Source organism: Aquila chrysaetos, chromosome 5 (assembly GCF_900496995.4).
Source record: "Aquila chrysaetos chrysaetos chromosome 5, bAquChr1.4, whole genome shotgun sequence".
NCBI classification, from domain to species: domain Eukaryota; kingdom Metazoa; phylum Chordata; class Aves; order Accipitriformes; family Accipitridae; genus Aquila; species Aquila chrysaetos.
In genome coordinates this window covers 16166192-16190801 of record NC_044008.1, presented here as the reverse complement: position 1 = coordinate 16190801, position 24610 = coordinate 16166192, and the positions used below count along the sequence as shown (strand labels likewise).

Genomic DNA, 24610 nt, shown 5'->3' with positions numbered 1-24610 from the left:
TACTGCTCTGCATGAAACACTTGCTTTCTTCCTTATAAAACAGCTTCTTGGGATGGCCAGTTTTTCCTCTAACAGTAGCGAAGACTGATTGCAAACAAAAGCCGTACAGACAGTAGTACCTTGCAGCTAGAAACCAAAGCTTAAATGCAGCTTTCCAGTGAAAGATGATGTACAGGAAAAGTAGACGATGAAGGCGCAGCAAGGCTTCCGTCATAACCTCCAGCTACTTCAGCATCAGGGAGTTGCCTATTTGTAACCGAGTTAAAGGCAGGAAGGTGCAGGGGTACAGAAGAAAGATTAAAGTCATGCTGGTACGGCCCTGCTGCAGGAACCACCTGCTTGCAGCTCTGCTGCAAGGCATACTACTGCAAGGGGCAGAAATAACATAGTGTAGAGCAGTGTCCAACTCCATCCCCCTCACAGCTCAGCAATGGAAATAAAGCTGTGACTGTTCCCCTTGGCTAATGTGTCTCTGCAGACGTGTGGCACTCCCATGGGAGCCTCTTGTGCTGAGTCCGAGTGTGGCGGTTTAAACTGTCGGACAGATGATGGAAAGAAGAAGTGTGGAGGACCTGGCTGCAATGGGCTGATGACCGTAGCTCACAACGCTTGGCAGAAAGCCATGGATTTTGACAGAGACATCCTCAGTGCATTAGCAGAAGTTGAGCAACTCTCCAGAATGGTAATATGCCAAATTAATTGTTAGATATTAAAAAAAAAATCTTTTAGATGTAACACAAGTAAGTTTAGACACTAATTGACAAAGTATGTGCCTGGCTTACTTCAAAATACTTGTCAGTTGCGTAACTTCATCATGCTTGTAAAGATCCTAAGAGAGGGAGCTTGCTAAAGTGAAGCTTCATGGATAACTCTAAACACTAGCCTGAGTTGTTTAAACTAGCATTGGTGGTATGGATCACGGCCAGCTTTTAAAAGTGTTGTGTGAGTTTTATGAGAAAAAGCATTTCTCATTACTATTACCTCTGACTCCAACTGAGTTTTTGTTTCAAAACAGGCCTTAAAGCATAAGCAAATATGTAATCAAATCTTCCATTTTCCTCTCTTTAGGTTTCTGAGGCGAAACAGAGAGCTGATGAAGCAAAACAAAATGCACAAGCAGTTTTGCTCAAAACCAATGCTACAAAAGAACAAGTGGACAGAAGCAATGAAGATCTGAGGAATCTTATTAAACAAATTAGAGACTTCCTAATGCGTAAAAACCTTACATTTAAATTATGTTTTAATTCTGGGTTCGTGAAAACTGTCTTTAGCTCTGAATCATCCTCTAAGGGGTAATGCAATAGCTGTGTTTCCTCCACCCCACCCCCCTTTCAGCCAGACTTAGTGTGTATGATAAAATCTGGAAACAAGAGAAAATCAAGACAATAGGAAAGGGAGAGCAAACTGGCATGTTCTTGTGTTCATTTCAGCTGAGGCTGTTGTACTGCTGTAATTTGCCAAATGCATTCATAAGTTCTGGCTGGAAAGACAAAGTACTATTAAAGGGGAGGAAAGTCAGAAACTGTGAGTTTATCTCTCTGTAAGAAAGCAGGTAAAGGTTAAATGAGGGCCTTGTTCGCTAGCAAGCGGCAGCATGGCAAACCCATTCCTTCCCTGTTTGCACAAGGCTAAGTATACTGTTAGCACAAATATATTTATGTGCAGCTGTTGGCTTCGCTTCCTGTGGGCTCAAGTCTCCTCCCCACAGCCCCAGCATGGTGTAGCTAATCACAGAGATCTTCAAATAGCTTCCAAGAGATCTATGCCAGCAGGGCCTATGTGCCTGCTGGGCCTCTCCTGAGAGAGGTTTCACCCTAAGGAAGCAGTTTTAATACCTTAATTTTCTGTAAGTAAATTGAGGGGAGGAAGTTTTCCCATGATTTTCCTTCTTAAAGGAGCAGCTGGACAAGAATTTGAATACTGAGACTTGACAGAGGGAAGCTTTTACTCACATCTTTGTCATTTGTGTCCATCTACTAGAAGACAGCGCTGACCTGGATAGCATCGAGGCAGTGGCTAATGAAGTGCTGAACATGGAGATGCCAAGCACTCCCCAGCAGCTGCAAGCCCTGACAGAAGATATTCGTGAGCGTGTAGAAAGCCTTTCTGATGTTGAGGTCATTCTGCAGCAGAGTGCTGGAGACATTGCCAGAGCAGAAATGCTACTGGAGGAAGCTAAAAAAGCAAGGTATGCAACCCTGTTCTGTATTAGCTGTTTTCCATCACCAGGAGCTTGAACAAGACTTTCATTCCATTGTATCAGAAAATGCAGAGTTTAACTTGCCCTGATACAGATTCTCATTCCTTAAGGGGCAAAAATGGCCCTTTGCAGTGTATGACTCGTTCTTTTTCCAGTTCCAAAGTAAAAGCACTTTTAGCGTTAACATAGTTTTGCTCCACAGCAAAGGTGCAACAGATGTTAAAGTCACTGCGGACATGGTGAAAGCAGCACTGGAAGAAGCTGAAAAAGCTCAAAATGCAGCTGAAAAAGCCATCAAACAAGCTGACGAAGATATTAAAGGAACTCAAGACCTGCTGACCTCAGTGAGTTCTTCATGAGTATTTCTTAAGATATAGAAACAGCACCAAGTCTGATGCTTAGAAACTGATGTAAGCCTATCTACGGAAGGCTCTTGGGTATTGCAAATTGAAGACTGCACTTAAAATCACATCAACTTTTGAGTTAGTATGACAGATGCTAGGGGACCATTTGCTCTTAAAAAAACCCAACACACAAAAGGCTTTTCTCATCCCATATCCTGCACCACTGAAGATAGAGGGCTACATCCTGCTCATTTAACACAGCAGGTGTGCCAAGATCCCTGGAAAGTCATACCTATCAACCACGTGGTAGTGTATTGGTGTAGCCATGCTATCAGTGTCATCCACCACTGCAGCACGAGACTAATAAATGCTGGATTAAAGTGGCAATTGCTGTAGTCTTGTCAGATAATGTATTTTCAGACTTCATCTCAAAGCCCTCATGAGACCATAGTGCTAACTTACATGATGGAGTCAAATGTCTGAAGTTTTTCCTGTGGATTAGGCAACTCTTGCATGTGTAATACAATCAAGTACTTTTTAACCATGTTCCATAATGCTTCTGCAGCCCCATATGTACCCCATCTTCAAGCAGCGGGGCTCTTTCACCTTGACTGCAATTGGCCAGTTGTAGCAAAACTAAACCACTGGTTTTTGTATCAGATCTATGGACATGAACTAATTAGTTGATCAGGGCTTATCCAGAAAGTTTAGTTATTATATTCAGTTCTTTTGAAAGTGTTAACTCTCATCCCTCTTTCTGTTAGATTCAATCTGAAAATGCAGCATCTGAAGAAACACTGAACAATGCTACCTTACGTCTGTTTGAGCTAGAGAAAAGTGTTGAAGACCTTAAGCAAAAGGCTGCTACAAATTCAGAGAATGTGGACAATATAGAAGAAAAAATTGTTACTGCAAAACAAAACGCTGAGGAAGTTAAAAAGGTGAGAAGCTCAGGAAAGCTGCTAAGGGAAAGCCAACAAAACTCACACCCCATGTTTGGCTAAAGGAACATTAGTGAATACATGCAATCGGTTTCATTTATTGGTCAAGTACTAGGGACAAAAAAAAAAAAAAAAAAGGCACTTAATGCACTTACCAAAGATAGCTGCTTTTTACTTTCTTTGATACCAGATACAGAGAGAAAGAAGTATTGGGAAGTTTTCAGGTTCTAAAATAGCTGCAGGCAACCTGTCAGGCTGTCACACTGTCAGCCTTTCACAGATTCGTTTCTGTCCCTCAGCTTTACTATCTGCCACAGGAGAACTGGTAATTTTTTTCCCCTTGTATAGAGTATTTATGCTTCTATAACAATGATAGGTTCAGGACACTCAACCCAGAATTTGGCATATACAGAATGAAGCAGCAAGAAAAATCATTAGCTCAATATAAAACCAAAGTCATTTCTAAATATCAGAGATGCAAAATTTGCTCTGTGACCACATGGCATTGCTCCCACTGTCTGCTACACACCTTCATAATAGCAAAAGAATGCTCATTAACAAAACAATTGACAAATCTACCCAAGGAAGTTTCATTGCTCCCATCTGTTGTCTATAGTTAGCCCACTAGTCTCCAGAGGGGCATTTTCTGCCAGGAGAGATGTATTCTCCATCAAATCAATTATTTCTGACCACTAAGTAGTATTTCAGGTGGCTGTCAAGTAAACACAAGAGACTTCCAGTACTGCTGCAGCTTGTTAACTTGCTTATTGGTTGACTTCAGCTGGGTCACAGGACTTCTTAATCTTAACCTTGCAGGGAAAAGCACAGCTGAGAAACCAATCTCATGACTTCTCCAGCACCTTCACCTATGTAAACTACACAGCTGTTCCCATTAGTGAAAGTGACAAGGGTATTCCTCCCCAAATGCAAGCATTCAACCAGAAGCAGTGCCAGTTCCTTACCACATGCAGCCTTCCAGCTGTACTAGGGGCCATGGCTTCCATTAGTTACAGAATTGTGTAACTGAATCCCATAAATCCTTGCCAAGTGTCAGTTTTAAAGCTGTAAAACAGCCACAGATCTGCAAAAGGGCAACTGATGAGTCTTCACCCCAGCTCTTCAAGTCTTGAATATTAAGTAGGAAATACCCCAACACTGTTTCTGCTTTTGTTAACCGAGCTAACAGTGTAGTGTAGTCTCCTTACACCCGGATTAGTAAAGAGAGAGGGAGGAAATGCAAGCTCCCACTGTATTGTCTTTTGAATGAGCTCCATCTTGTGCTTGAATCTGGAACAACAGGTCCTCAATACCGAGCTGAACGACAAGTATAAAACAGTGGAAGATCTGATTGCCAAGAAGACAGAAGAGTCAGCTGATGCTAGGAGGAAAGCCAGCATGTTGCAAGATGAAGCTAAAGCCTTGTTGGCTCAAGCAAACAGCAAACTCCAGCTGCTCAAAGGTAAGGCTGTTCTGAGGAGGTAAGTCATCATCTTAGAATATGAAGCAATTTGATGCTGTTAAACTGGCTATTCATTAGCAGTAGGGAAAAAAAAATGGAAGTTAATTCTTTGTTACTGAGGTTTGATCTGCTCTGCTTATTCTTATGGCTGCAACATAGTCTTCTGAATTAAAGATTTCTATAAAAAAGCTGAAACTTAGAAGTGAGACACAAACGTCTGGTATGGCACCTATCACTGCTCCAAGAACCACTACAGGGAAGGAACATAACTACTACTATGCTTAGGACAAGGACTAACCTGTTCAAGCAAGACCCCTATCTTCAAACAATACTCCCCCCACCCCATCCTGGAAAGCTATTAAAACAAAAGGTGATCAGGATACATCAGTTCCAGTTTACAGATTAATTTACCATTTACTATTGACAATTAAAGTTGGTTGAAACTTAAGGAGGGGGGCAGTCTGCCCACAGCTACCAGGGAGGGAGCTAAGTTTTCCTTCTGTTTTTGCCAGGCCAGGAACTCATTCTTCCCCTGCACAGTTACAGTGACTCACTGAATAGTCTTAACCATAACAAGCCAAAACATTTCACTGTTCTGTAAAAGCCACCATAAAGAAGAGAATGACAAAATTATTTTCAACATGAATCAAAGTATACTTTTGGATTTCCACTTACAGAAAATTATTTCCTTGTTGCTTTATGTCCCAATGTTAAGGAAACAAAAAGGTGCCATTCCAGCCTTGGCTTTTTTTTTTTCTCTAATCAGATTCTCTTCCACAATAAAAATAAAATTTGAATAGTAGTTTATCTGTAACCATAATGATTTACACTTACCTGTATTAAAACACCCCTAATTAAGCTGGTTTTCCCCTTCCTTTGCTGACAGACTTGGAAAATACGTATGAAAACAATCAAAAAGTTCTGGAAGACAAAGCCAAGCAGTTGGTGGAGCTGGAAGAGACAGTTCGCTCCCTCTTACAGACAATCAGCCAGAAGGTTGCTGTTTATAGCACTTGCTTATAAATGGCAGCAGGAAACGCTTGTGTTCAGGATGGGTTTTACAAGTATTACACTAGTTCTTTTTGACATTACACTAAGACCTGATAAAACGAACAGGTTTTATATTGACTTTCAAGTCACAGAACCAAAGACAAGTAACTTTTTGATGTTGAAAATAAACAGTACTTTTGTATCACTGTATGTACCTAGTATGACTCATTAAGTTCCTTCCTATTTTCAGTAGCTGAAATGGTACATCAATTAATCCTTTAGCAAGTCTTGTTTTTAAAATGGTTAGAGATCTAATAAAATCTTGGCTCCAACTATGTAGCTCTAAATAAGGGCTCCAATTACTATGAAATATAGGGTGGTCACTCAGAACAAAATTACAAGTGAATGAAGAAATACCATCCTTGTGGGGTTAGCTAGCATTTATGCCACAGTACTCAAAAAGGATTATTTACCCTCTGCATGATAACCATTTAGGCTTAACACTGGTTTTATGTCACTGATTAGGAAATACTTGATACATGAAGTGGAAACAGAGGTCAGCACTGAAGGGTTGAATGTGGTTTACATTTCAAGCACCAAATATATGTGATAAACCAAGCTTGGAGGATCGAGCCTCTCTGCAAAAGGAACTACAAAAGTTCACAGGGCACTCATGTGACTCAGTTAAGGAGCTGTACACAGCTGTCTAAGAACAGCTTGCACTTAAAACACAAATAAGACTTTCAAGGTGCAAGAGTAACATCCAGTTCACCATACTTAAGCTCAAAGTTGGCTGCAGAACAGTGCACCTTCAGACAATTGTACAGTACTGCACAAACTGATTTACAACATTCATCAGCTACACAAATTAGCATCCAAAACTGCAACATGCATTTATACATCCTGACTGCTAACTCTGACCTGAGGAACACAACTATGTCTATAACTTTCATCAGCACCTACCTAACCTTGACTAACATCATCAGGAGTCAGTCAGGACAACTATGGCAGAATATATCACCACCTAAGCAATCTGAAGAACAGTATGTTTAAATAAATACCCCTAAACTCCATAGGTTACAAATGCTACAGCAAAAAAAATCCATCACAGGAATTGACAACCATACCAGCATCATACACCATTTCAATGCCACTATACTTAGCAGCTGTTAAAAACACAATTTGCAAATTTTGCAACATTCAGACTTAACTGCCATCAGATCATTGACAGGTGGCTCAGTAGCTCATCTTACTTTTACCTCTACAAACACTCTTTGTATGCTTAACTAGAACAGGAATGACAGTGAGAGAAGTAATAATACACTAACAATTTTAAGGCCTTGAATTTTATTTTCAAATGTCTGGGAAACTAGTCTCCAGTGTAATTTTAGTAGTATTCTTGATAAAAGTTTCCCTGACTTTCCAAACTTCATTTAACATGGACAAAATGAGATAGGAGCATTTCTAACTAACTCATGAACCTCAAGGCTGAACTGCAATTAGACTGCCACAAGTATTGAGGGAGGTGGAGGGAATGGACACAAAGCTGCTTCTGAAAGAGCAGGGCTTCTAGGAAGAACTTGCAAAGGGCAAGATTAACCCTTAATAGTATTTACCTGCAGCAGGTAGAAGTGATTCTGAAATGCCAAGATCTATTGGAAGAATCAAGCTTTTCTTCCCTCACTATTGTCTCACCTTTGCATTCCCTTCAGCAACTTCCTACTAACGCCTGAAAGCAGATTCACATTAATTCACTTTTTACCCAGCATATCCATGAATCGGTGATAAGCTTAATGAGCTGTCATGGTTTAACCCCATCTACATTTAAAACAGGAGTTAAGCAAACCAAAATGAAGAACAGTATCACTGGTGTTTGTTGATTAACTGATACCTTAATAAAATAGTAATGTTGGCATCTATTTCCATCACTCAGTACAGATAATGGATCAATACTTGAATAAGAAGCTCTGAAAAAAGGTAAAGGATATAACAATCTTGTCTATACACAAAACCAAGTAGCTTTTGCACCATTTTCTGAATGTACATTTCTCATTCCATTGGCATAATGAAAAAGGACTTGCACAATACCAGCAGATAGTAAGGTTTTCTTCAAGGCAGAAGAGCCTAACAAAAAAAAAAAAAAAAAAAAAAAAAAAAAAAAAAAAGAAACGACACCCTGCAAAACAAAATGAGCTACTGAAATTGGGCACATTCCATATACATCTTGGCGCTCTTCCCAAGATGCCATTTGTTTGTGAGTTTCTTCATGTATTTGACAACCTAGACACTAAAAAGGAGTAACAGGGCCTATCAGCAAACAAACCCAAGACAACCCTCCAGCCATGTTAAATATTTATTAAGCTCTCTTGCTACAGAAGAGACAGAAAGAGAGCACAAAATAGAAAACAGAAGAAGAGAAGAAAGTATGTCTTAATTGTGTGGAGAGCTGATACTGCAGCCCTTATGTGTGGAAGGTACAGAATAACCCTCATGTCATAGCACTTAACAGCAAGTGCTGCTTTACTACCCACTTTCAGTCTTTCAAGTTTAAGAGAATTGGACAATGGAAGCTTTAAAAACAAAAAAGATTAAGTTGCAGTAAGATTAATTTTTCTTCAGTCTCACTTCTCTATCAGCCCTCGATTTTTCCCCTGATGAGTTTTCAATATGAAAACATGACGTGTGGAGAATCACACACACACAGAGTAATTTTCTCTTTAAAAAGTCAATATAGTTTTAATTGATCTATACAAGACCCTCTCCTCCCAACATCCTAACACTACTAGGTCAAAACAAGTTTTGGTACTTGTATGTAAGAAGTAGGTTAAATACTAAAGTTAATCCTTTCAAAAGGAAACACGTTTTTGTGCGGAAGTGACAGTGGCATTTTAAGTGCCAGCGGCATTATAAGTGCCAGCATTCAACTGGTTTAGTCTATCACTACTTCAAATAAGAAAAACACCAGGTATGCTGGACACTTATCCAGAGTTTTGACCAGCACACCTGATAATCCCATGCAGCAGCGAAATGTTTGGTTTTGAAAAAGAGGAGAGTTCTGTGAGGCTGTTTTTCTGCAACATTCATCATGTAAATAAACATGTAATTTTAACTATTTAATTCACAGAGACTGGACAATTCCACTTGTTCCAAACTCTAATTGTTTAAATATTTGATGTTTAAAATGAAGAGATTCACTTAGTTCAGTCCTAAAATCCTCAGACTCAGCCTTCCATAAGGGCCCACAGTCCATTTTCAGAGATGTACTATACATGTACAAAGATCTGCTCTTTCATTTTAGAAGTTGATAGCTTTGCCAAAAGATGCTGCTAGGTTTGCTTCCCTGAAGGCTTCTGACACTGTCTGTAGAGAGCAAACACAAAAAGGTACAAGTCATTAATAGTCACATGTAATTACAGCATACCTGTGTAACCCTGGTGTTCAACAGTCTGTTTAGAAAAAAACTTACTGGATGGGCATGGCAAACTCTGGCTACATCTTCACATGATGCTCCATATTCCATAGCAAGGGCAGCTTCATTAACCATTTCGCCAGCACCCTGTAAATTTAATGGTATTTGTAATTAGCACAAATCTTTATGCAGTTGTCCAGGTTCTCCTGAATCAGTAACAGCTTGTAAATAAGCATCTTTTGCTAAAAAAGAAAAGTTGTATTATAACTAGCAATTCAGCTGTGTTCTAATGTAAGTACTTAATCTATTTGGTGACTGTGCTCAAGCCTAGCATAAACCTAAACATAATTCTTAATGAGAGTATTTGTTCTCTCATTGCTGAGAGTTGTGCAAAAGCTGGGCATTTTTCCACTACAAGATACTGGTCAGATAATACCCACATTCTCAAAGCTACAGTATACATTATCACTGCTGAAACCTCCCCAAAACTTCCAATGCCCTCTTAGAAAGTTAAATAGATAACTAGATAAACAAAAGCATGTTACTACATCTGCACCCTCATTTTTGTTTGTTGTATTTATGTGCATTTACTCAGAGAACCTTTGAAGAGTCAAATATAGTGAAATCTCCTGTTACATTTTTAGCATTCAGATACACAATCGTAAGATCTTCCCCCAGCCCTTTCCCAATGAAGAAAATTAGTCTATCTCACACCAATAAACTAAAGTTGTGCTTCCTTTAAGGCATGTTGATTTTTAAATGACTGGCATTGTGAGAGAAAATAACTAGCGTAACATCTTATTATTCCTATAAGAAATTATGAGAATCAGATTCAGAAACAAAAAGCCTATCCACTAGTGTTGATAGTATATCCATTCATAGGAATAAAGTTTCCTTCCTAGGAAAACAGAGAGCAGTTTTAGTGTTCTTACTCTTAAAAGAAAGCTGTACACAAAGATGCATGGAAGTGTTTCTGCATACATCTTTAGAAAAAAAATTATTTAAAAGCTAAGAAACAAAATAGAGAGGGTCTAACTTTGGAATGTGTGGAACAGGAAAATGATACTTTTCCCAAATAGGAATTTCTGATTTCTCATCTTTACAAAGGATTTTTAATCCAAGTTCCATAAGTTACCGACCCCAGATTTGGTGACTGTAGCATAAGGTTACCAGCTTTGCTGAAGTCTGAAGTTCAGAGAGGTGAAAAAAAGAAAACATCAATGAAAGAGCCACAGTCTGTTCAGCTCCCTCAACTTCCAGGACTTGAGTCAACAATTTCTGCTGTTCTCTCAAGTATTTGGCAGTATTCATTTAAAAAAAAAAAAAAAAAAAAAAAGTCAGAGAAACCCATTAACAGAGAAACCCATTAACCCTAGCAATTCTAGGGAGAAAAAAAATGCTGGGTCTAACACCAAATTGAAAAGTGGGAAGGACGGTGGGGCTGCAGAAGAGAAGAGTAAATAAAAATTACTATGGTAGACTCAAATCTTCCTTCTTTTTACAAGCACCACTTCTCCTAACTTGCCAACTACTTTGCGACTGTGCAACACTAAATAAAAGACCCTTACAAGGCCAAGACCACAGCACAGTTTACCATACTTACTGCGCCTAAAATGTGAGCACCCAACATCCTGTCTGTTGATTTTTGACTAAGTATCTTCACCATGCCATCTGTGTCAGCATTTGTCTTTGCTCTACTGTTCGCAGCAAATGGAAATTTCCCGATTTTGTATTCTATACCCTACAAAACAGGTATGTGTTACTGAGTTAATGACCAACACAACAATGTAACCATACAGACAATTTGGTAAGTACAAGAACAGAAGCAAAAAAGACACACATGGCACACAGAGCAATGCATAAGAACAACCACCAAAAGGGGCATAAGGGGGTATTAAAAAAGATTAATTAGCAAATGAACAATATTAACTTCACAGGATAGAAAACATTAAAGAAAACTGTGACCCTCAGGAGAGTGGCATGCAGGAGGAGATCATTCAGTCATACACCCTAAGCAATAAATTCAGATGCAGAAATTCTCCTGGAAAAAGTAGCTAGATAAACTACTAGACAATGAAACCACACCCAAGATAGAAAAACAGTTTTGTCTGAGAAGAAAACAAACAGTACCTCTTCTTTCAGCTGTTCTTCTGATTTGCCAACCCAGGCTACTTCAGGGTGAGTGTATATCACAGAGGGTACGCAGTTATAGTCAATGTGAACTGCTCCCCCAGCCATCCCTTCTACACAAAGAATGCCTTCATCCTCAGCTTTGTGGGCCAGCATAGGTCCAGCAACTACATCACCAATAGCATAGATGCTATCAGACCAATGAAACAGAATAAGACACTGTTTAAAAACATCCTAGCACACCTAGGCTACCTTATATAATAGTCAGTTTGAAACATGTTACTGAAAACTCTAGTCAACACAAATTAAAATACTAAATTTCAAAATAAATACAAAGTATAAGAGAGCAGTTTCCACAGAATGACCACACTTCAAGAAGTGCTAGTGACATGAAATACAGTGACTTTTAAATTACAAAACTTCGAAAGTTGACTAAAAATCTTCAGCTCCTGAAATACAGAAATCTTAAGTTTTCCTTTCAGAAAAGAAAGCTATATTCTGCAAATAAAAAAAAGAGTGCTTTAGTAGGTTAAACTTTTAAAAATAAGAGTTCTGCTTAAAAAGAAGTAAAATATTTAGTCTTACTTACTTTGGAATTTTGGTTTGGAATCTGTTATTGACTGGGATTCTCCCCCTCTTATCAAGTTCAATTCCAATATCCTCAAGACCTAGATTTTTTGTAAAAGGACGTCTACCGATGCAAACTAGGAGCACATCACAGGTTATTACTTCTGCCTTGCCACCAGCAGCAGCTTCAACACTATAGAAAAATAAGCAGCAAAAATGCTAAGCTGTAAACTTTCAGCATTACATTTCTCTGACTAGTAACTAATATAATCCAGATGGTGACCTACTGGCTGGATCTGGCATCCAAAACACTTGCATTCAGCCTGCCCCACTCTCCTTCCTTGCAAGGGTTGAGGAGTAGAAGAGGGAGGAAGGGACAATAACTCTTACTACATTTGTTAACAACTCTTAGATACAGAAATTCAGGCTATGTATCCACTAGCAAGTAACATGACCTGATAGGATCAAATCTGTACAGCAAAATCGACATCCAAACTATATATATTTTGCAGTGGGGTAGGGCCATGTATTCTGAGCAAGCTTTCTTCTGGCCCAAGAACCAAACACCTGTTAGCAGCTGCCCTGCATCAGGTGCATCCCTCAAGTGCATCTTTGTGTTTAATTGCACCCAGAACAAGTTCAGTTCATGTGCTCTGAGAGTGCAAGAACCAAAGCATGGTAAGTGAGCGTAAGTAGGAAGTGTGTTTCAAAAGCATACTCCTGAACCAAAATGAAACTCTGAATGTAAAAACAGACTACAGAAGAGCTCTAACCAGCATCAGCGTGGGACATAAAGAAGCCCAAATCTAGTGTTTCCTGTCGGCGGGGTGTGTACTGCCACATCTAGGACCTTACAGTGGAGGAGGACAGACTATCCCGAGCTAAAGCAATACAGCAAGTACAAGTCACCATATTAAGATTCCCGTGAAAAAACATTTAAGCTTACTTTTGTTAAGTAACATGAAGCTTTTTTCTTAAAACTCAAGCTACAGTTTCTGCACAGAGAATACATTAACAAGAAAAAGAAGTAGTGTATACGTATGGACTTTTACAAAGCAAATTTGCTTTATATGTTTCTATAATAGCGATTCATCTATAAGTCTTCAAAGGGCTTGACCGTGGCCATTAAGAGACACTCTGGGGTAGTTTTGTTTATTTCTGCTCAAAAGCAATAAAACCTCTGCTATGCTTCTTTTGAGGCAAGAGGAGGTATGGACAAAATAGCCCTTCCATTAAGCAGTCAAGAATTAATGGCCTGAAAATGATTGTATGAACAATCACGATATTTATGTTAATTATACCAGAAGCAAAGATCTTCCATGAAAAGAATGATATAGGGTTCTGTTTCTATTACTGATCTCACTATAACAACACTGGTTTTATACTAGCACGCCTTCAACTCAAGTCAACGGAACCTCTCCTGTATAAGCAATCTAGGATTCAGACCCAAAATTACAAGCTCTGTAGGTTACAATACAGGATAAAAATTAAGTTTCACTAAAGAATTAAGTTTCATCCTAAATCCATTTTTTCCTGTTTAAAAAAAAAATAAAAATCAGATTGTATTTTTAAATAGGTTTGATGGATTGGGAGGAAGAATATATATGGCATTCCTTTAGTTTTACGTTAAACACTTACGCTACATCAATTTTTCCGTCTGGTTTCTTGGTAGCACCAGTAACTTTGGTGTTCAGTTTAAACTTAAGTCCCTGTTTCTGAAGAATACGTTGGAAGTTTTTAGAGATCTCCATGTCAATTCCCATTCCACCAACATGGCCCATGAACTCAACCGCTGTCACATCTGCACCAAGGCGCTGCCAAACTGAACCCTGCAGTCACAACAATATAGGTAAAGTTTTTGAAAAGCAAACTTCAGATTTCTTTACTATAATTTTTACCACAGACTGTAAACTTTTCAAAAGCAGGACAACACATAACAGCAAACTGATCAGTTTTTACAGATGTTACAGTGTAGAATAAAACAACTCCAACTTTCCCCAGCCTTTCCACAAAAAACGGATTTATCACTGCTTGTTTGCATACCCAAAACTTTAATGATTGAATTCACGGAATTAAGCTTTTGAAGAAATAGCTAACAAAATAATTAAGTATAAATTAGGTATGGTTTAGGTTATAGGTATAGAAAAATTCAAAAATCAAAGAATCAAATAGCTCAGAAAACCCAAAGGAAATTGCTTGTGGTGTTCTAATACCACTACAAACTACATCAAGACAATACCACATTAAGGCAATATTATGCAATAAAATGGAACCACTGCTGCTTCTGTATATATTTCTGACCATAACCACTATCATCAGCTTCACCAACAAAACCCATATACACCCTATTTACCTGCAGTTACCCACATCCATCCAACACTATTTCACTCCGCTTACTCTTTCCCTGCTTAACAGTCAGCAGGCTAAGCAACCATAAAGCGGATGTGCAAATTTTCAAGCAGTTGCAAGACCAGCAAATATACATTCTTTTTGAAACACGTAGGTACGAGGCAAAAGGACTCAGACCAAGATGAACTATAAAGTCTCCACTCCTTTGGTTGTTAGATAGAATGTGTGCAATTGTATCACAAAAATTTCTTGGGATTAACTCTGACGCACAAGAATTTATCCTGGCTTAAAATGAACTTCCCTTAAAAAAGGAAGTTCTCTCATCTGTACAAAGAGCAGGTACAAACCTCAGCGAAAGTTAACCCCCACCCCCACCAAAAAAACCCCTGTATGTGAGGCCCTGTATGTTCCTCTCATTTCTCTGCTTAGCTAACCAGCTGCAGGAGTACTGATCCTACAAACACTTATCACAGCTTTTCTGGTAGAAAAGGGAGTTAGCAGGCTATGAAGTCTGAACAGTTTCATTACAACTCACTCAACCAAACATCTGCTAAACCACAGCAACACAACCAAATAAAACACAAAAAAAATAACACCCTGTTCCTTTTAAATTAAAGGCCAAGTGGTTTAAATATCCTCTCACCAGTTCCACACCAATGACTCCTGCACCAATGACAACCATCTTTTCAGGAACTTTTTTCAGTGACAGCGCACCAGTGGACGACACGATATTATCTTCATCAATCTAATGACAAAGAAATCCACAAAGGGAGGTTTACAGTCTCTTTTATAGGTTATATATAAAACACACAGATGGTGAAGTGCAATCAGATGCAAAAAATTATTACACATTAAATTATGTGGATATAACACATTGAAAAAGAGTACCATTAAGATTTCAAATACATACAGTAATTCCAGGGAAGGGAGCAACTTCTGAGCCTGTGGCTATAAGTATGTTCTTTGTATTGATAACTTGTGTGCTGCCATCTTCTTTGGTTGCAGTGACTTGGTTTTTGCCAGTTATTTTTCCAAACCCAGGTACATGTACAACCTTTAGTAATCAGAACACAGTAAATTCAGATTCAAATTACTTTTATATAAGAAGTTATGCTACATTTAATCTGAATCTCACTAATGCTTTAGGAAAGCTGCTAACACGTACCTTTACATCACCATCTAGTACAAATCACAAAGTAATTGTATACTATTCTTTTAAGTAGATTAAGAATGAAGGAACTGTTAATTTAAAAATTTCCTAGAAGAGAAGCATTAAAATTCTGCCCTTGCCAAGTCAGTCACTCGAATTAATTTATGTGGCAAGAATATGAAAATGTAAAAAGAAATTAAGATCAGAAAAAATTATGGATATACCTCAGTATATAATCCAAACTAACCTTGTTTTGTTTAAATAAATGAGCAATTCCACCTGTTAAGGCCTTCACTGCACCACTCTTCTGTTCCATCATCTTCTCTAGATTCAAACGGATTCCTGTAACTAAAATTAAAAACCAACAAATTTCTGTCAAGCATTGCAGTGTTTTTATTTAAAGGAGCTAACCTAAACACAATTAACAGTTCTGACACAATAAGATGTGTTGAATGGCCCTACTAAATGCTAAAGGTTACATTCAACAACTGCTATGTTGAACAGTATTACACTTTTCAAATATAACTTATCTATCCATGATTCAGCGTTCAAGGAGCGGATACGTGTCAGTAACCTTCCAACTGACAGATAAAGGATATTATTTATAAGTTTAAAGTTTTCTGACCAGAAAACTATAGTAGTCAGATCTGAACAATTAAATTTCTTGTTGATGGAAACCATTTATGTTAACAGGCACTGACTAGTTGCTCTTCACACTCACTTTCAATTCCTCTATTAGCGAAATCTTTTCCATGGGCCAAGTGATACAGATGCGAGTTGTTCAGCAAGGCCTAAAATACACACACAGAAATGTGAATTGGGACATACATTCACAACTGAATTATTTATTATATTATCGGAGAAAAAAAATCTGATGTTATTTGCAAAACATTCTCACTATTAAGAAAAAGCCTGACACGTACGTATTTAAAAAGGTGTATTTCAAACACAGGAATCGTACACAGTAGCTCTTACTGAAGTGTTTTATAGTTACACATTGAACATAAAAATAGGAAATAGTTAAATTCACAGCTATCCTTTTTGCTCATTTCACCGGAGAAATTGGAAATGACTCCATGGGGATTAAAAAAAAAAAAAAAAAAAAAAAGAAAAAAAAAGTAAGACTTTAAGTAAAGGAAAGAAAGATGATTCTGACTTAGGAGAATTTCCTTATTACCTCAGACAAGACATTGCTTGTCAACAAAGAGGATACAGAAAAACTGGATGAGAAAAATCTATACTGAAATCCCTGTTAAAATTTTAGCCTGTGTAGACATATGTGAGTTAAATTTTGTAGTTGAGTTGTGTGCTGAAGTTACTACAACTGCATAGCTAGTTAAGCTGAAGCTAGGTGGCTTGGAGCTAGCTCAGGTCACTGGACATGCAGAATTCAAAGATAAAATTAGAATAGTTTTTATAAGGATGTCTATAAATCAGCAGCTTGAAATACAGAACCTCTATAACTGTATTTTTATTAGAAATAGCATTATAGTTAGGGAGGGTTCTTGGTAAAAAAAAATCCTGTCTTTCACTATAGCCATCCCAAACATGAAATTATCAGTATCTTTGCAAGAAGGACAACAGTGCAAGTCTGCACAGACTGAAGTCTAAAGCAGGCACAGTAAAAGATTCAAAGCACATTTTGAGATACATGCCTTATATACACATGATTGAGTAAAACTAATACTGTCAGAATAAGATAATTCCATTTAATTCCATTTTTATGAATAAGTCTTACCAACTCTCTTTAAAATTAATTTTCTCATTTCACATAACTGTCACAACCCTGAATCTCTAACATCCAACATTAATTAAAGATGCAGCCATTGCTTAAGACTTCAGCAATTAGAAAGGAAAAAAATTCCATGTACAATGTATTATTTTGGGTGGCTTTTGGAAAGGAATATTTGAATAGTTTGTTACTGCCTCAGTGTATGCAGCCTACGTATCCACTTCTTAAGAAGTTTATCGCCATTCAAAAAAATTCTGGATAGCATCCAAGTTTAGCCTTGAGTTCAGAAGTATTTTCAGAAGAACTTCAAAGGATTAGGGGAAAAAAAAAAAAAAAAAAGGCTCAAGAGGTTAGTTAGATCCTAGCAGAGTTCCAAACTTTTGAAGTAACACTGTGTTGATTGACATCTCATTTTTGAGTTTTGCTTCAGTATATTAAGATATTCTGAACTTCATTAGAACTATTACTAAAATGTTTAGGAAAATTAATATATAATTTAAAAAACTTTGTATTTAATACATACTGTATTTTCTCCTACCATGCTAATGGAACCTCTCTGAGTAAACAGATTTGAAACAGCAATACAGTTAGGAGGGATCTTGGTAAGAATATTATGTCTGTTACTATAGCCATTACAAACCTAGCATTTCCAGTGTCTTCCTTCACCTGCTATGTGCTGATGAGGCAGACTACTTTCATCTAGCAATAGCACTGTTCTTACAAGGCCCTAGTTCTGAAATTACTTAAAACTGGATTGACAACATCAAATATTAGGTTCTTCTGAATTTCTTCTTACTTCTCGTTTCTTTCAGAGTGCATGCCTTGGACTTGCCCTTTTCTCTTCCCACCTGCACTACTCCACACAAGCACTACCAGCCCCACCCTCCAGGCCATCTTTTGGGGCTGGTGAGAATACTAGTTTAGCTCAGACGAATATTTTGAGAGCTAATCAACTAGGTTCTTTCTACAGTCAATGGAGAGAGACAGCTCTCTTCAAAGCAGACTGCATCCAACCAAAACAAGAGTTCATGGTTTTTCAGGGGTGCCTCTCTTCCTCTAACTTAGATTTACTTTCTCTACCTCTAGTGACACAGTTCAGCATTCCTTTAACATAAGAACATCATCTTCAACAAAACTACAGGTTTATTTTGAACAAACTGATATGAGGCGATCAAGAACTTCACACAGTACAAGAGATACAACCATCTGAAACAGCAGTCATTACTGGTTACAACACAGAGTCTCACTCAGAGTGAGAAGATACATCTCTACGTAACTCTGGTTTTCATCCTCTTCCTCTCTCTCATCTGGGAAAGCCCATAAAAGAGTTTGCAAACAAAACACTTCTGGTGAGCAAATAAAATTATAACCCTTTGTGTTACTTATATTTATTTGGATCCTAAGCTCATTTGCCTTACAATTTCAATTTTTAAAGAAAGGACATCAACCTTGAGAAACCCCTTCTTAACCTTTTCCCAAGTGATGTATACAATATCTGTTGTTTTAATGAAGTTAAGACAAACTATGTACACTTACCTTGGATGGAATACATCCAACATTCAAACAGGTTCCACCTAACGTTGCATTTTTTTCTACACAGACAGTCTGAGGAAAAAGAAGAGGTGGGAGGGAAAGAATTTTTAGCAAGACTATGCTACCATTTCCTTACAGGATATCTCACAAATTAGAATTAATGACAAAGACCAGGCATTTATCTAGTAAATCTTCCTCTACAGATGTCTCATTAACTTCATTCCTAGATTTATTTTGAGGCTCAGATTTCTCCTCCCTCATTTTTTTTCCTAAATTAAAACCCACAAAATGGCTCTTCGCAACAAAATTCTCTACCAGAAGACAGCCACATTCCCCACCACACCATTTATCCTTTCATAGAAGTTTAAGTGCTGTTCTTCTACTTCAAAAATCCACAAAGTTGCCTCAATTAAATACAACACTCGGTTCTGTGAAAGATGTTCCCCTTACAATTAAAAAAAGAAAACCAAACCAACCCTGCAAAAAGCAGAAAATGTGTATCATGCACAAGATTCCTAAAAGCAAGTAATCGCAAACAAACAACAGATAAATGAACCAGCACAGGTTAAAATTGCATGGAGCAATCTTTTCTTTAAAGAAAACAAAACAGGACAAAACCCCCAAACCACAAACATTTCCCTCTCTAAACACACTATCCTGCAAGACCCATTGCTATAAAGTTGTGCCAATACCTATAAAGAAAGAAAAAATAAAAATCAAGTAAAGCAAAACCAAGCAAAAATAAGGTCAATACCAGCAGGGATGGAAAATATTTCTTCTCCTCATCAACTTGCCAACATCAAAGTGTGCAAAGGAAAAAACCAACTGACAAAACTTCAAGTAAAAATAGATCACTTGGGGAGGCTGGGGGGGAAGACAGTATCATAAACCTTTTTTACAGAAGCAAAAGAATTGGCATTCCTTCTTTGCAAGGTGCACACATGTTCAAAATAATAGTTCCTTGGTTTATACTCTAAGAGCTCCAGTCTTCTGAAAAGTGACTACCCAGGTGAAAGCGTTTCATTATTTCTTTAAATTGCTGCTTTTGTGCTAACATAGAGGTGATGGTAACATGAAGAACAGAATTCACCATATCAAATCACAGAAACACAGAGACATGCTGATCCCCTACCTACCCTTCCTTCTGGTTTAAGCACATGAATGCATGAGAAATGAACCAAGGGCTTTAAAAGCTGCACTATGGATCAAACACCACCAGACTGCTCCTACCTTTACCCAGTAAGGAGGTTCTGCCTCATCCACTTTTACATCAACTTCACCAACAAGGCCAAGCAAAGCTGTTGAAAAGCCAATGTCCAGAGAACATTGTTGACAGTAACGTGCGATGCTGTGGCGGTGATACAAGGACTTAACCCTTGTGCTAGCAGACACAGTACTAAAATTGAAGGTTAAAGTTCAGTAATTCAGTAGAGCACACTCAGGTCCTTCCATGGATGGTGTAACTATAGCATCTATCTTTTTGCTAGTCTCACAAAAACATCTCCTTACATTCCTCAAGGACAGCATAAACATTATGTTTATTCAGTACTACAGGTGACACACGCAAGCATGTCCAAGTACTTCGCCCACTCCAACTAGCTGTGAAGCAGTATAACAAAATTACTTCTTGCTATGATGAAAACCAGAATCCAGGGCACTTTTTAACATCCTTGTATACGGTATCCTATTGTTAATCACAGATATGAAGGGCCTGAGGACAGCGTTGCTCCAAGAAAAGTAGGCATACAGCCACAAAAAATAGCTTTAGAATAAACAAACATGAACTTACGTGGCAAAAGGCCTCAATCTCCGTTAAAACCTGTAGCACTGAGCACCTGTTTTCTCAGGTACTAATAGCTCAGTAACAACATACATCTAAAAGCAAGAGTATTTATTAAGACAAAGTAAGTCACGAACACGGATAAAGGCAACTCGATTATCTGCACTAGGTCACAGGTAGATGTAAAGCTTCTTAATAGAATCTCAAACATTTATATGTACAGTTACACATTAGAAGGCTGAAGGATACCCAAAAAGACAGCACTGAAACCCAGTTGTGGGAGTAATGACCAATGAGGGACAACACTCAGAATTACAGAAAAGTTTAGGATGAAGGGACCTCCTCTGGGGGCCATCTAGTCAAACCTCCTGCTCCAAACACAGGCAACATCAAAGATGTATCAGGTGGCTCAGGACTTCCTACAGCCAAGATCAGAAAATATCCAAGGATGAAGACTACACACTACCTGGGCCCCCATTCCAGTGCATTCATCAACAGGAGTTCCTGTCCTTACCAGGTGGTCTAATCAACTCCCTTTTTCTCATGAAGTCCAGCTGTCATTCAGAAGCATTGGGACATATCAGCCAGCAGGGACATGCTCAAGACTGCTAGCACCGCCTTCTCGGATTTCAAAATAATTAAGAGAATAATGCAGTGCCAAGAGAGTAAGTTGGTCTCATGTTAAGGAGTGAAAGTAAAAAAATATCCTGCTGAAGTCATACCCATTATTTTCATAAATTTAGAAAATCTGAAATGCATTATGCACATACAACTCTCACAATACTCAATTAAATGACACATTATTAGTACACATCAGATAAAAGTAGCCCCTTTCAAAAGGCCTTCAAAGACAGCAGACAACAACAGAGATGAACATAAATAAATGTAACATTAGATACTATAGTATTTCTACAGACATATTTTTGCCTCTAAAATTCTTACCTGGCAATGGAATTCCTCTACTCACATTCAAAAAGCACATCAATTGAATATTGTTTTTTCCTCTTTTGAGTTCCCTGTCTGCTCTTCAAGACAGTTTTTCAGTGGCCTTTTTGTCACTATCTCTTTTTTTTCCCCACCCTGCCCTTTTTTTTTTGTTGGGAGAAAAATTCCTTCCTAGCATTCTTTTCCCCACTTTCTCTTCCACAAGAGTATAAGCCCACTTCAATTATCACTTCCAACCAAAAGCAAGCTGTCCTGAGCAGCTTTGTCAGTAACAGGGCTATAGACAGTAATACCTTCACATTTCCATTTCAACTTCTGTGTAATCTGGGTAAGCAAGGTAAAGAAAGATTACCAACATGTCAACAGCATCTGGTGGCCCAAGATGTGACAAAAGAATTTCAGTTTTTCAGTATCACACAAACACCTTTCAAGTTCATCTGGATGAATATTCTGCTATCGGAGTGAGGTCTCATCTTACCTTAAATCCAAGCTGAGCTGCTTTGATAGCAGCAACATACCCTCCAGGACCAGAGCCAATAACTGTGACATCGGCATCAACTGAAACAGAGAACATTTGCGTTATTTTTGTTTCCGCAATTAAAATTTTACTGCAGGAATATCAGTTTATCATTTCTGAAATAATTCATGTTTGAAAATATATTTTTTTTAAAAAAGCAAAATAGCTATTAAAAATGATGCAACTTAATAAACTAGGTTTAGATAAGTAAATTACACCTCACATCTGAAAGTAACTTTCTGGACAAGGGGAAAGGTTGTGTGGAGGTATTCACTCTGCAATAAAAACAGCCAGTCTTAAATCTTACGGGGAAAATAATGTAAAATGAAGTGAAGAAACTGACTTCTGTCTGACCCATCCCTCTTGCTATAAATCCTTTAGGAACTTAACCCAAGATGTCTGGATAGTTTACTACAACATTTTTCCAACACAGCTTCAATTGATGTTTAGTGCAAAAGATAAATGCTTACCGAATGCCATAAAATCAGTAGTTTATAAAGGAGAAAATATGGCTGATATAGATATCTGTGCAACCCCTATTGATTACGAATGCAGCAGAAGCAATGAACTTTGTACCTAATTCATATCTCGTAACCACAGTCTCCTTTGGAATATTAATTACCATCACTGTTCTTATGTTACATAAAGTTCAACTTTTATTTATAGCTTTTGCTTGATATCAAATAAAGCAAATAAGCCATTATTCTTCATCTAAATCTCCATGCTGATGTGGATTCCACTGTCACCTGCAAGACTGATTTGAGTTTGAAGCACTGCTTTGGTTTTTTTGGGGGGGTGGGTGGCTTAGGTTTCTTGTTCAAACAAATTCCTCACAATTAATTACCTTGATCAGCATAGGTCCTTTGTGACACTGCACAAATTCCCTGGAGACCATGATGAATTCGATCAAAATGGCTTCTCTAGAAAGGGAAAAAAACCTTAGTTTTAAAAGTTGAAGTCTACCCTTGAAGAAAAATAAGCATTCAGCCACACACAGGCGAACACATAGTTACAGTCGCCAGTTAACCAAAACAGGAGCAACGTGACTGAGGCAGACACGGAGGGCGCTGACTGGAACAAGAGGTAGAATTCCCTCTGCCATTGACCTGCTCTGCAACCTCTGCCGATCCTTACACCTGTTTTCACGTCAGCCTCGCCTAAGGCTGCCTCTAACTACTCAAACTTTCAACCCTTCACACGGGGCTCTCAAACCACTTAATGACATAAATTAGACGCCCACAGGAGTTTATGAAGAGTCTTGCTCTGTAGCCATCCCCTTCGGCCACTTCCTGTGAACAGGCAACACCTCTGAGGCGGTTCTGGAGGGCAAGATTTTTTAACTGTAACGGGGCAGCACAGCGCAGCTGCGACAAGCACCTGACGGCCCGGTCACCCTGTGACTGGAGCACAGGATCCTCCCGAAAGTATTTCTGACGCCCCCGGCGCTGCCCAAAAGGCGGGAAGGGACCCGCTCACAGCCGCCGCTTTCCACAGCCACAGAGGCATCGCGTCCGTCCCCGCTCCCGGCTCCGCCCGGCCGCTCCCTCCGGCTGGGGCCTCCCGCGGCCCGGGGCAGCCCTCCTCCGCTCTCGGCAGGTCCAGCGCCAAGGTACGCGGCAGCAGGGAGGAGAGCCCGAGCCCACCCCTCCCGGGGCGGCGTGACGCCCGCCCGGGGCCAGGCCACACCGCCGGCACCGTGTCACCGAGGCCGCGCCGAGGCCGCGCTGGGCGGGGAGCGACTCCCCTCCCCAGCGAGAGAGGCGAAAGCAGAGAAGGAGGGAAACGACGCCAAGCCCCGCGCCCGCCCCAGGGCGCCTGCTCCGGCTCCGCCCGCCCTCACGCCCGCTCCCAGCGAAGGGGGGGGGGGGGGGGCGTTAGGAAAGCCCGGGCCCGGGCCCGAGCTCCCAAGCGCGGCGCGGCTCGGCTCGGCTCGGCTCGGCTCGGCTCCCCCCGCCCGCCCCGCGGCAGCGCCGTCCCTGCCGGCGCCGTACCCGAGCGAGCGCGCAGGAGACGCGTCCCCAGCGCTGCATGTCCGCCGCTCTCGGCCTGCGCCCCGCTGCCGCCGCTCCAAGGACTCCGCGGACGCGCGCAGGCGCAATGGGCCGGGGCGGGGAGCGGTGCCGGGCGGCGGGAGGAGCGGGCGCCGCCGAACGACGAGGCCCCCTGGCGGAGGCGGCCGCCCGGTGCAGCGCGGAGAGCGGCGCTGGGGGGCGGGGCCTGAGGGGCCGGGGCGGGGACATGCAGATGAGGCTCTTAAAGCGGCAGGGCGCTCCCGGGGCGGGTCCGCACCGCCCCGCGTAGCCTTGCCCGGCGCTAAATGAATATTCAGGTCAAGCAAAGAAGCTCACAAGCCCACATCTAATGAATCGAAATAAAATTTGGGAACAGGCGGAGAAAGTAAAAATGCTTCATTTTTCAGAATGGAACCTCCTTCATCTCAGTGACAGTGAAACGTACATAAATTCAAATTTAAATTATTCAAAAGTATAAAATCTAAGATATTTCATTTTCGAAAGGATTTCAAGTGACTTGGAATAATTGCTTTCAATTTATTTAATCAGGAA

At 39.7% G+C, this 24610-nt stretch overlaps 2 protein-coding genes across 2 annotated transcripts in view; one reads left to right on the top strand and one right to left on the bottom strand.

The window, feature by feature from the left end:
- LAMB1 (laminin subunit beta 1) overlaps nucleotides 1–6269 on the top strand; it is a 44499-nt gene extending 38230 nt beyond the window's left edge. The window contains exons 27-33 of the mRNA XM_030013402.1: nucleotides 479–682; nucleotides 1069–1213; nucleotides 1981–2188; nucleotides 2403–2544; nucleotides 3309–3485; nucleotides 4785–4944; nucleotides 5831–6269. Of these exons, the coding sequence (XP_029869262.1) occupies nucleotides 479–682; nucleotides 1069–1213; nucleotides 1981–2188; nucleotides 2403–2544; nucleotides 3309–3485; nucleotides 4785–4944; nucleotides 5831–5967 (1173 nt within the window). The 3' untranslated portion in view covers nucleotides 5968–6269. The remainder of the gene's footprint in view (nucleotides 1–478; nucleotides 683–1068; nucleotides 1214–1980; nucleotides 2189–2402; nucleotides 2545–3308; nucleotides 3486–4784; nucleotides 4945–5830) is intronic.
- Nucleotides 6270–8643: 2374 nt separating this feature from the next.
- On the bottom strand, nucleotides 8644–24157 carry DLD (dihydrolipoamide dehydrogenase). Its single transcript, XM_030013403.2, has 14 exons — nucleotides 24038–24157; nucleotides 22891–22966; nucleotides 22008–22087; nucleotides 18808–18876; nucleotides 16261–16330; nucleotides 15787–15887; nucleotides 15300–15443; nucleotides 15033–15134; nucleotides 13679–13869; nucleotides 12063–12233; nucleotides 11474–11663; nucleotides 10947–11084; nucleotides 9401–9490; nucleotides 8644–9294 (listed from the first exon to the last, which is right to left on the bottom strand). The coding sequence occupies exons 1-14, from the start codon at nucleotides 24074–24076 to the stop codon at nucleotides 9229–9231; spliced, it is 1527 nt and encodes a 508-aa protein (XP_029869263.1). The 5' UTR covers nucleotides 24077–24157; the 3' UTR covers nucleotides 8644–9228.
- Between the last annotated feature and the right edge of the window lie 453 nt (nucleotides 24158–24610).